The 12,118-nt window shown below is 42.2% G+C and overlaps 1 protein-coding gene across 1 annotated transcript in view; it reads left to right on the top strand.

Moving 5' to 3' along the window:
• The window catches only part of LOC129099457 (ERC protein 2-like), a 138,834-nt gene that overhangs the window by 64,323 nt on the left and 62,393 nt on the right, over positions 1 to 12,118 (top strand). The window contains exon 14 of the mRNA XM_054608706.1: positions 8,306 to 8,466. Within this exon, the coding sequence (XP_054464681.1) occupies positions 8,306 to 8,466 (161 nt within the window). The remainder of the gene's footprint in view (positions 1 to 8,305; positions 8,467 to 12,118) is intronic.

Raw genomic sequence — 12,118 nt, 5'->3', positions numbered from 1 at the left:
AATTCGGCTCTCCTGAGCAACGAGAGTCCTTTTCCAGTCTTTCATGCTTCCTGCTCTGCCTCCCTCAGTGCATCTCAGAATCAGTCCTAAGTGGAAGAGACAGGCATTTAGTCCTGCAGTGTCGGCTCCATACGCCAGCCAGGAGCGCCGACATAATGGCTCAGATGGGAATAGTAAAGAACTGATTAGTGAAGCAGGAAAGAGAATCATGATTTACCATTTTTTTATTTGTATAGTTCTTCTAAGGTGTCAACAAGAGTGTCAGCTGTTTGCTTGACAGTATGTGTGTGTCTGTGTGCATGCTTGTACGCTAGCCTGCAGAGCAATGCTGAGGTGTTAATATGCAGAAGTCAGCCATGCCAGGTTATTCCCACAGGACCGATGAAGTAGAGTACACCTCTCTGTACCTCGCTGCCAAAAAGAACCAGAGCTGCTCTCAGCCTGTTTTGCGTTGAGATATTTTTTTATTTCTGTGTGTGCTGGCAGGCAGCATCCAACATCCTATTTCCTCTTCTAAACAGCGTCTGAGTAGCACCATTAATATTTCTACAACCTGGAAAGAGACTTGAAGCAAGTGCCAGAAATAAAGAAATAGATACAGGGACAAGTGCAAGGTAGTAGTGGGATTGATGTCGGGGAGATATATGACGTACACAAAAGGAGCAAAACAGAGGATTATTTTGTTTGTATATATTCAATGTATAATAAAATACTTACCAGAGGTAACACATGTGTTCAAGCAAATGCAGGAATTCAAGCTCAAGTGTATTGTCATCCATCCATATCCTGGCTGATACTGATGTAAGTATTTGAAAATTTAAAAGCCAATCAGTCAGCAGGTAGCTCGAACTGAAATATCTTTAAAACTCTTTGATGTGATCACCTGAGGAAGTCCGTGAATTATTTTTTATTTGTCCAACCCAACTTTGGTTTTAGTGATAATTAACAAATGCCTAAAAACTAATATGACGGACACAGTAAACATTATGCTGTACCTGCTTAACATCAGCATGTTAACATTGTGATTCAGAGCATGCTAACTTGCTGATGTTAGCATTTCATTTCAAAGCACCACTGTACAGGAACAATATGATTGATTACAGCAGCAACATATTGAAAAGATTCACAAAACGTCTGTAGAACATGTAAAACTTTTACTACATAAGAGTTATAGTGACCAGCACATATACCAGCTCACTATCTGGGATGTTGATGTTATAGTAGAGTATGCATTCAGGATATTATGTTTGCTCAGCAGTCGGGTTGCATTTTGGCCCCTATCTCTCTATCTTTCCCATGCGCTCCCTCTTTCTCCCTCTCTCCATTTATCTCTGCATCCATCAGGAACACAGCACGCTCCGAGGGTAAACACAAACAAACAGGGCCTTCCCTCACTGCTCCCTCTCCCCATCCATCCAGGGGAGTTTATGTGGGATGGAGAGATAGCATCTCTTCTCTCCATCGTCTCCATCGCGCCACGCTGCACTTCACAAACACAGAGAAAACACACATCGGAAATGTTCACTTCAAACCTTCACACAAGCCTTTTATTTCTCTTTTATCTGTAACGGAGAAGCATCAGCGACACTCAATACCCTCCCTCACCCCCTCTATTTAGAAACACAAGAATTACAGAAAATCTGGGGACAGTTAAAGAAGATAGACAAATCTACTCCAATCCTGTTGCCACAGTCTGTACATTTGATTGAAACTGTATATGAAACTTCTGGCCGTGAACACATACTTAACATTTTTTAAATCGTGAAATAGGACACACAGAGGTTGATGCTGCACACTTAACTTTTTTGACAGAGACAGATGTCTGTGTGGTTTGTGTGCCTGTGTGTGTGTGTGTGTGTGTGTGTGTGTGTGTGTGTGTGTGTGTGTGTGTGTGTGTGTGTGTGTGTGTGTGTGTGTGTGTGTGTGTGTGTGTGTGTGTGTGTGTGTGTGTGTGTGTGAAGCCGAGGATTATAGGTACACAGCTTCTGGAAAAGTGCATTCTCTCACTCTCTGCTCGTTTATTTAAGTGATTATAATCCCTCCATCAAACCAGAAAGGGCCAGACTCCATAATGATCCTTCCCAAGGGCATAAGGTGATGATTGGTGCTGCAGAGGCAATTATCTTCCCATTTCTCCCCACTCTCTCTATCTCTCTTGCCCTTTTTCCAGTCTTTTTGTTCTTGAAAGCCAGCAATATTCTCTTGTTACCAATAAAAATCACATAACACACAGATATGCACTGACACAGACAGACAGACAGACAGACAGACAGACAGACAGACAGACACATACATATACTGCACATGTGCGGACACACACACACAGGCAGACACAGCTTTCTGGTCAGGTTTCATTCATGGGTCCAGCGGTGGCAGCCCCATCTCAGTGGGGTGTTCGTGTATGAGTGGTGTGTGTGTGCGCGTTCACGTCTGTGTTTCTGTCTGTTAGGCGAGGTCAGACCAGTACTTGTTGATTCTGGTGCATCGAATTACTGCCCGTCTGTCACATCCAATTACAGCTTTGGACTGCTGACGCACACAGCCTGCCTCTGTACGTGTGTGTGCGGGTGTTTGTCGCTCAGCTCCAGCTGTGTCGTGCTGACGTGACGAGCCACAAGTATCCGCTTGCGATTTGGCTGGTTTGGCAATATTTTCATCGCACTCAAGGATAATCCCATCACTGGTGTTTCAGTCAGTATCACTGAATAAGTCATATGATTAGCCTTTTTGTGGTCATAGATGTTTTTTTTCATGAAGGAGCCCAGCTTTTTCATAAATGCTATTGCATTTTAGGAGATTTCTTGAACAATATCTACAGTATGTTGGATACAGGGACCAAGTCATATCTCACTTTCATATTTATTTGGGGGCGTAAATTGGCCAATCAGATGCATCTTCCATGCACTCTGTTTAGTTTTCCATGCCTTTTCCATATCCTTTTTTTGCCGTCAGAATAAACTCAACATGTGTGAGGCACTGTTTGGCCTAAAGCTCCATTTATGCAATGCCAAAAAAATTTGCCTATTTGGTTCTTTACTTCATAATAACATTACACACATGCTCACTAACGTTAAGCTCCATATATCAGCTATTACCTGCAAAGCTACAATTGTTTCTAAGCATTCTGAACTCCCTAACTGGCTTGTACACGCAGCCGTTTCTCAGATGAAATATCAGTTTAAGTGCTTGTAACTTGACTTTGGGAAACGTTGAAACATTTCAGCCAGGGAATTTTCTTCCACTCATTTTTATTCCTTGCTGTCTGGATAGAGTTTCTTACTCACCCTCAATGCTTCCAACAATATCTGTTGCTCTGACAACTTGTTGGTTGTACTGTGTCATGTTCATTTGATTCATACTTCTACAAATGTGTTATCAAACTTGTAGCGTTTCCAGTTCAGTTCAGGTTTCAGCTTCCAGCATTAATTCTAACCCTTACAACACCTATCTACTGTTTTTTCTTTCGACCGAAGGAAGTTGCTCTCACTCACATGCAATGTATTCTTATAGAAAATGAGGTAACAACTATCTTTAGTTAAGGTTGCACAAACCCTGGCTATACAAGTGTTAACATGATATTTCATATTCAGTCATTCATATCAGAAAGCAACTTTTATTTTATTTTCTTATGTCTGATTTGGTGTTTTTTGCTGGTGCGGATTCTGTTACTTAGTAAACACCTGGCACACCTCTAGTTTGTGTTTTGCATAAAGTGTAACTGAACTCTTTCTTGCTCAGTTTGAAAGTGTCTCCTTATCCTGATGACTCCAAGACTTCTGCACTGCTCCCAGAAAAGTGTGAACGTGTGAACTTGAAAGTGAGTCAACTATTGAGTAGTAGAAGGACGAGAGAGAGAATCAGGGGTTTATTATTTCTGTCCAGTGTTTTCTTTCACAGTTCCATCACCCAGTGTGGAGAGGGATCCTTTTCCCCCCACTCACCATAGGTGTCAGGGAGGCCACACACAAACTATGCATGTGAACGCGCATGGTCTACTCCACACACCCACACTCACACATGTGCACACTCATATGGATGTCAGCAAAGGTCACAGCACTTACACACTCTCTCTCCATCACTCAGCACTCTCTTCTGTCTTGGCTGTGTCTCTTTCTTCCAAGAGAAGTCTTGTTCTTCTCTCACCACAGCTTTATTTAACTGCTTCAAGTCTTTCCTTTTGTTTCTGATTTACATGGACTGAATTCCTTTTAGCAGAAAAAAATCAACAAATACGCTTTTTTCCGCCAATATAGTGTTATTCCAATGCAAAAAACATTTGATGATGAGTTTTAAAAACAAAGTATACTCAAAGAAAAAAACTCTCTCCCTGGCTTTTGCTACTTTGCTTCCATCCCGCCTCCTCGTCCTCCTCCTCTGAACTCCTTTAGCCCCCTCAGCTTCCTCTTTTAGCTTCCCAGGATGCCATGCGGGAGACGGCGGAGCGGATCAGGGAGCTGGAGAGGGAACTGAGGGAGAGCATGAACACCTCCGCACATAGGGAGGCTCTCTGGGCGCAAGAGGAGACTGCCCGTGTTCAGGCCCAGAGACAGGTTTACCTGATGTTTCACACTAATCGGAGACTGGAGAACCACATACTGTATACACTCATTCATACACACAAAATAGTCACATGCATCCATACCTTTAAAACTTAATGCAGGTAAAAGCTCACCTAGAACTTAGAAATACCACCGGAAAAACATGTGATGAACTGCAGTGCACACCCATGTGGCTAAGAGTGTAACTGCAGGCAGACTGTCTTTAATGAATGATCCTTAATCCTTTAATATGTAGCTCCTAAACAAAATAGTTTTATGTTTTAAATTCATGCCTGTTTTTTTCCTTTTCTTCCTCATTCAGTTTAAATCTTTAAACATGCTGTTGTTTATTCCCCCCCCTAGGCTGAAATTTAAAACTGAAGCAAAAAACCTTATTACTTTCATTTTCTGTCTCTCATTAAGTTTGCTGTTGCATGCTTGAAAATGTGAGCATATGTTTAACATATTGTGAGTCTATGTGCATGTAATCATAATTCATTAACAAATATGTAGAGCTGTTGTCTTGATGGAGTACAGGCTGTACTGTACTCTGTCCTGCTATCTGTGAGTCTTTCTGACTGCCAGCTGGTCAGTCTATACTTTTAAGAAAGTCCCAAAAAGTTTATGTGTGCGCATTAGTTATGTCTGTGTGTGTGTGTGTGTGTGTGTGTGTGTGTGTGTGTGTGTGTGTGTGTGTGTGTGTGTGTGTGTGTGTGTGTGTGTGTGTGTGTGTGTGTGTGTGTGTGTGTGTGAGAGAGAGAGAGAGAGTAGGGTGTGTCTGTGGTGGGAAAGAGAAACAGGGCATGGGAGTGTGTTTCCTCCTGGTGTGAGTGTGCATTTGAATGAGAATGACCTTGCATTACTGATGAGTGCCAGAAGTAATATGAGAGCAATCGGTGGTTAAAACAAGAAGAAACATTTTGAGGCAGAATGGTGGCTGCATTGCTTCAAACACACATACATATGAATTCATATGCTCACATACACACACACAAACACACAAATTCAGAGATAGAATCTGATAGAGTTTAACTTAAAAGATGAAGTGAGGAGATTGGTGGACAGAGCGAGAGGTCAAACTCAGTTTAGAAAAGTCTGTTAGAGCCAATCCTAACTGTGGCAATTTTTGTACTTTTGCACGCTTCACTTACAGTCAGCATGGATACTGTTTATCAACAATATTCTGATCCACTGAGAAGTCCGAAAGAATATTTATGTCTGTGGGATTTTTCGCACGCATACAAGTGGATGATTCAGCTTTGACCTAAGTTTACCCTGTTTATCCAGAATCAGGGAAACCCTTTCCTTACTTGTGACACGTTAACATACTCATTGACCCTAAAAGTCGTTGTAGACTTGCTTTCATTTCAAGTAAATCCAGACCCTACACATAGAGAACATTATGAGCCAGCATGCAGTCATACTGGAGTCTGCACTTGAATTGTATTGAGCCAAAATAGAGTTGCAGTCGCGCTACTGACTCAAGGAAAGGTACCCATTTGACCTGGCACTCTAGCTGCCCCGTCGTTGATGCTCACAGCTACAGTAGGCTCTGTCAACACATTGAATTTTCTGAGCCTTCATGACGTCACTGCATTACGAGGAAGGGAGTCAACATGCCATTAACATGCAGTTACACCGTCGTCAGTCAACTGCCGCTCTTGCCTCAGGCTCTAGAGAAAAACAGCGTGTCTGAAAAGTGATGTTGGTGGAATAGAGAGCGGGACAGGTCCTTCTGAAACATCACCTGACCCTGGCACCGTTTCAGAGCGCCCTGCCAGACTCACATTCTCACATTTCTCCCCCCCCCCCCTCCCTCAGTCTTTCCTTGGTTTTTCTTCTTTCTTCTTTCTCCCCTCAGTCCCAGAGTAATCAGTCTCATGATGTGTAATACGCTAAACAAAGTCTTCCATCAGCCTGACCTACTGAAATGAAGCATAGGTAATGCCCTGGGTCACTTTTCTTCACACCCCCGCTCTCTAAGACTCTCACTCTCTCTCTGTCTCTTGTCTTTCTCCTGCCATCATTTCTGCTGTTCATCCATTGTCCCGAGCCTCGTTCTTCCCCATCTGCCTTCTTAAGTTGTCTCAGCCAATTATCTCCTCACTCTCTCTCCCTTTCCCTCCATCTCTGTTTCCCATCTCTCTTCTTCTCTCTCCCTCCGTGGCGTTTGAACTAGGCCTCTGAACCAGCAACACCGACGCAAATGGACAAGAGGGATTTGGCCCTTACCTCTGAGCCCCCAATCAGCTTAGCACCTAAAGGGGCTTTGGGCCGGTCTTAGTGAGCCTTAGCCTGGCTGGGGGGCTTTGCCTTGAAGTTGAGCTAAATTAGCACGCACAGGCTCACTGCTAAGCTGATTAGGTCCCTAATTTCACTAAAATGCATTGTATTCCTTATTAATGATGTGATTGTGAAGTGAGGGCTAGCCTGGGTGGTGGACTAATGGGCGACTGTGAGGTAGGCAGTCGGTGCATGAGGCTTGATAGACATGTGGTGGGTGTAAATGGAGTTGTGTGTGTGTGACCCTTGACTCTCAAGATGAAAAGACTGGCTTTGGATTCCTTTAAGCCTGAAAGAAGACATCAAACATTAAGCATGGTGTGATTTTGGACGGTTGGATGTCTTGTTGATATTGGGTATAATAACTGCTGGATACTACCGAGGTCAATTGTTGTTGGCATGGATTTTATTTAAAACAACGCTTTGTTACATTTCAAGGAAGATGTGACCGAAAGTTGTCCCTTTTCCGACCATTTAAAATATCTGTATTCCCCACTCGCATGGCTTTCACCCTTTCTTCTCTGGCTCCATATGTGATATTCATGAACAGTCAGTGAGCACATTATCTGACATCTGTGAAACACACCTAGAAAGCCAGCGGAGATGGAGTGTCCTGAAAATGTGTGAACGATTTGGCCCCTTCATAAAAGAGGCCCCTTCCTTTTTTTTCATGTCCTACCCCATGGAGTGCTTCCCCCTAATACTCTTTTTCTTTTTTTGCTTCTCCTTCACTTTCTTTCCCTTTGTTCATTTGAGATCCAACACTCCAGAATTTATGGTTTGACTATGTTATATCTCAAATCAGAGAATCATCAGAATTTAAACAAAGATAAATTCTTATTCCTGTGGCCATCCATCTACATCATCCAAACAAGCCTGCCTAGAACTGCATCCTATTGTAAAGAACTTGTTGTTAGACAATTACACACTTCCTGTCTTAAGATAATTACGCCCTGAGGTCACATCCTGTCTGTCAGACACGCAGGTTGGCCTGCATGGCTGGAGGGCATGTGTGTGCAGAGGGAGGAGAAGTAGTTGAGGGGTTCTCACCTGCTCTAAAGTATAGCCACACTTGAGAGTGAGATAAAATAAGTGGAGAAAGGTGGGAGAGAAGATAAAACCCTTGTTTCCAGTCCAAGGGTCAGCGGACATATCATTCAACTAACCTTTGAACCATAGTCATTTCACCTGCATTTAGATGTCAACTGGCCATTTGTTTTCACACAACCATGTTTCTACATGGGGATGTGTTTAATTCCAGCATTTTAACACACTCCATGTAGTGGAATAAAAGTGCACATAAATGTGTATCTGATTACTTTACCATTTCCCTGTGTATGTGTGTGAGACTGCAAGTATTCAATAGATCTTGTATATTGACATTAAAAGTTATATGCTTTAATAAAAACAGAGACATGTGGCAAGTGTCCTGGTATGTTTTGATACTGTTTATACCTGTGAATATTTGTCTCCCCTTTGAATAGTTGGAGGAGCTTATGGGGGCTTTAGAGAAGACACGCCAGGAGCTGGACGCCACCAAACTGCATCTGTCCTCAACTCAGCAGTCCTTGCACGAGAGAGACGGACACCTTAATAGTCTTCGCCAGGAGAGACGCAAACAGCTGGAGGAGATTCTGGAGATGAAGTAAGTCTCACAATCAGCTATCTATCTACGTATCTACATAAATCTCCTCATGCACCTATTTAACGCCTTGAACAGATAGACAGTAACTATTTTCACATGGTTTTTACAGGCCACACATAATAATGATCACATACTCTGACCATGTGCTGTCCTGTACATTCATGATTATGCATTTCTCTAATCAGTGAAAGAAAGACTTCAACTTGGCTTTTGCAGCAATATGAATCAATTTAATTGGATTTGTGTTAAGAGAAAAAGCATGATGTGAAATGCAGAGCAGCAATAGTTTCTTGTAACTGCACTTAGATAAACAGTCTGAAAAAACAAACCACAAGTGTTTGTGGTAGTGACTGCACACCCGGCCCATAAAAGTATATGATCAATGATCCTTTATTAAAATTGGCATGGCTCGCTCAGCACTTTATCAAGCACATTTTCATTACCCTGCACAGCAGCTCTGTTGCTACAGCAGAAACTTAAGTGTGATACTGTAATTGGCACATTTATACGCTCACCTGTTCACATGTGCATCTGAGCATGAGTGTTATAAAGACATCAGTGCCGAGGTGGGTTTTGAAGCAAGATCAGCCATTGACTAAAGCTGCCTTGTGAAAAGTTACTTTTATTGAGGACAGGTGGAGCAGCCTTAGACTGCAGGTCAGAAAAATGTGTGTTTGGCTGTTTTTTTCCCCTGTGTGTGAGGTGTTAGAGAAAGAGGACACAAGAAAAAAAGTTTGCATCTCTGGCTGCACTTCCATGTGTTAGTGTGTGTCAGTGGGTATGTATGGATGTGTGAGTGAAGTTCAGTGATCTGACAGTGGAGCGGCTACATGTGTGTTTGCTTTGAGCCCTCTGATTGAAGGAGCATGGAGCCACATATCTGGTTGTCACAGAGAAATGCCTTTAATGTCAGCCACTCAGTACAGTACAAAAGGAAAGCCTGGAACATATGTATTGAAAACACAACTTTTAAAATCCATTACGCCTCACAAACTCCTCTGATCACACTAACTCTAAAGGAATGCGTGTATGCCTATGTGTACGTGCCGGAGACCGAGAAAGAGAGCGCCCTTGCCCGTGTCCCTGCACACACATGCACTTGTGATACAAAACATCTTCCTGTCTGTTCCAATTTCCACCTTTCAAACATCACCAGCGGTGTTTAGCAGAGGAAATGTATTATAAATGATACTGACACAATCCATACTTTTGGGGAAAATTTTGTGAAATTAGAGAAAATGTACGTGAAATTAGAGAAATGTGAATAATACTTTTGTACTTTATTGGCACTCTACTTAAATTATCATTATATTACCACTCTAAAGATGTCTTAGGAAGAGGGTAAGTGTGATGGTTGGTTGACATAAACAGCACAAAGTAGACGGGATTCTTTTCCTTTGTGTTTGAGACTTTGACTGAATGCAAGTCTACACTGGTAAGAGCTAATGGAGGGGGCACAGGGGGCACGAGAGTGTGTGTGGTCCCTTGTGGCTTTGAACCTGTATGTGTCTGCGTGTATGAGGAGGTCAGAGGCAGGAGTTTGGGGTCACTGATGATGACGATTAAAGGACTGTTGAATCGCGAGGGGGCGAAGCTTCGTGAGACTGACTTACATCTGAACAAGCCACAAAGATACGCATGCAGAATGTACACACAACCTCAGTGGAACTCACATATAATCACTCACGTCTGCAGACATGCACATACTTACGCAGACTTTGGCTTTCTGCTTTAAAAGGGGGCCATATTCCCACAGCACAGCTCTGGTCCAAGTTAGCACAGGGAAATCTAAACAGGAAAGATAAGGCAGAGAGAGAGAGAGAGAGGTAACAAGAGAGAGTGGGAGAGAGGGGGAGTTAGAGTGAAAGCAAGAAGAAAATGAGACAGAAAGAGAGAATGAGAGGGAGGGGAGGATGGAATGAAGGGGCTACACAAACTGAAGTATTTCAAATCTTAGAAATCATGAGAGAAGTTTGATTGCATGCCAAGTTTCTCCTTCTCACCGCTGTAATGTGGCATTTGTCAAGAAGACCAGCTGAAGCAAACCATGTGAGGCACGTTCCCCAGTGAACTGCAGAGCTCTCCGTGTGTGTTTTTTAATGTGCGTGTGTGTATAAGCCAGAGAAAGAGAGAGAGAGAGAGTGAGAGCTGACTCTTGGCTTTTCAACAATGTTAATGAAAGAGACAAGAGGGGAAAAAATCATTTTCAATATCCTCTCATTGCATGCTGCGTTTCCTAGCTTGTATTTTGTGTGTGTGTGTGTGTGTGTGTGTGTGTGTGTGTGTGTGTGTGTGTGTGTGTGTGTGTGTGTGTGTGTGTGTGTGTGTGTGTGTGTGTGTGTGTGTGTGTGTGTGTGTGTGTGTGTGTGTGTGTGAATGTGTGTGTGTGTGTAATATAAAGAGACAAAAGAGTGTATTTTCACATTTTCTTTTTCAGATACAGAGCTGAATGCTTGATGTATAAGTAGCGTAGCGGGTCTGCTCTATCATCCCACACCAGATTGAGTTTCCACCATACTGTACAGTACACACACACACACAGACACACACACAGATGGCCTCCAGAGGAACTAGTCATTAAATGAGTCTAGGGTCACGGGTTGTTGTAGGTGCACAATAGAGAAATTATGTGTTTGGACATTTTGAAAAGCTAATCATTGAGATGTTTCCATAGTCTCAATGGGATAATACTACATGCCACAACATTGTAGTGGCTTACTCAACCTGATCCTCCTGTAGACACTGGGAATGTCGCTGATTTTATCTCTGTTTACATTTTCGTGATGGAAAAAGATGATATAGCAAAGAAAAAGGTAGCGGGAGCTTTGAGGTAGGCACATAAAGCGATGCAGGGTTGACAAAATCACATTTTTTAGAGGTAGAGAAGGGGGGAGTTGACTATTTGAGAGATGGAAGGGAAAAGCATGCAAACATAAGTAGAATGACTGCAAGATGGAGCAAAAGAGAGAAGTTGTAGTGGAAAGTTAGGGAGGAAATAGTAAATGATGGAGAAAAAAAGGATGATAAAATGGGTGAGTGATTGATGGAGGGCCTGATGGATGATGGAGGAAGGGAGGAGGAGAATGCTGGAGGAAGTGGTGGAAGAAAGAAGAGGGAAAGATTGAGTAGAGCTCTGAGGGAAGGAGCAGAGTCTGGTTAGCAGAGGAGTTGAGTTAGAGTGGAAGAATGACTAAACACAACATACCATGTATCAGAAAACACCTGCACCACATCCACCTGTTAATTCACAATTAGATTTTTACAAAAGAAAGCCTAAATGGAAGTGTAAATAGTTATTTATTAAAAAATATGTTTATTTGAGTGGCTGAGTTGGAGAAATAGATATACAAAAAGGCAATGAAAATATATTGTTTCCAACACATGAGGATGTTAAGTGCATATTTTACTTATCTTCTTTTGTTATGTTATATTTTCTCTACTTTACCAAATCACATGTTGGAAAAAAAATGCCACGTAGACAAAGAACACTAATTTCTCAGTGTAACATAAAACCAAAAGCTCTATCACTCTTATGCCCTTGTCTTGAACTTTTACTTAACAGTAATATGACAGTTTCACATTTTTATTATTTGGATAGAAACATATATTTTGTTCTCCAAAAGCAAATATGGACTATTTCTCATGCATACTC

Source organism: Anoplopoma fimbria, chromosome 12 (genome assembly GCF_027596085.1).
Source record: "Anoplopoma fimbria isolate UVic2021 breed Golden Eagle Sablefish chromosome 12, Afim_UVic_2022, whole genome shotgun sequence".
Lineage (NCBI taxonomy): Eukaryota > Metazoa > Chordata > Actinopteri > Perciformes > Anoplopomatidae > Anoplopoma > Anoplopoma fimbria.
Note: the sequence above shows the minus strand (reverse complement) of the source record. Positions and strands in the feature narration are given on the sequence as shown.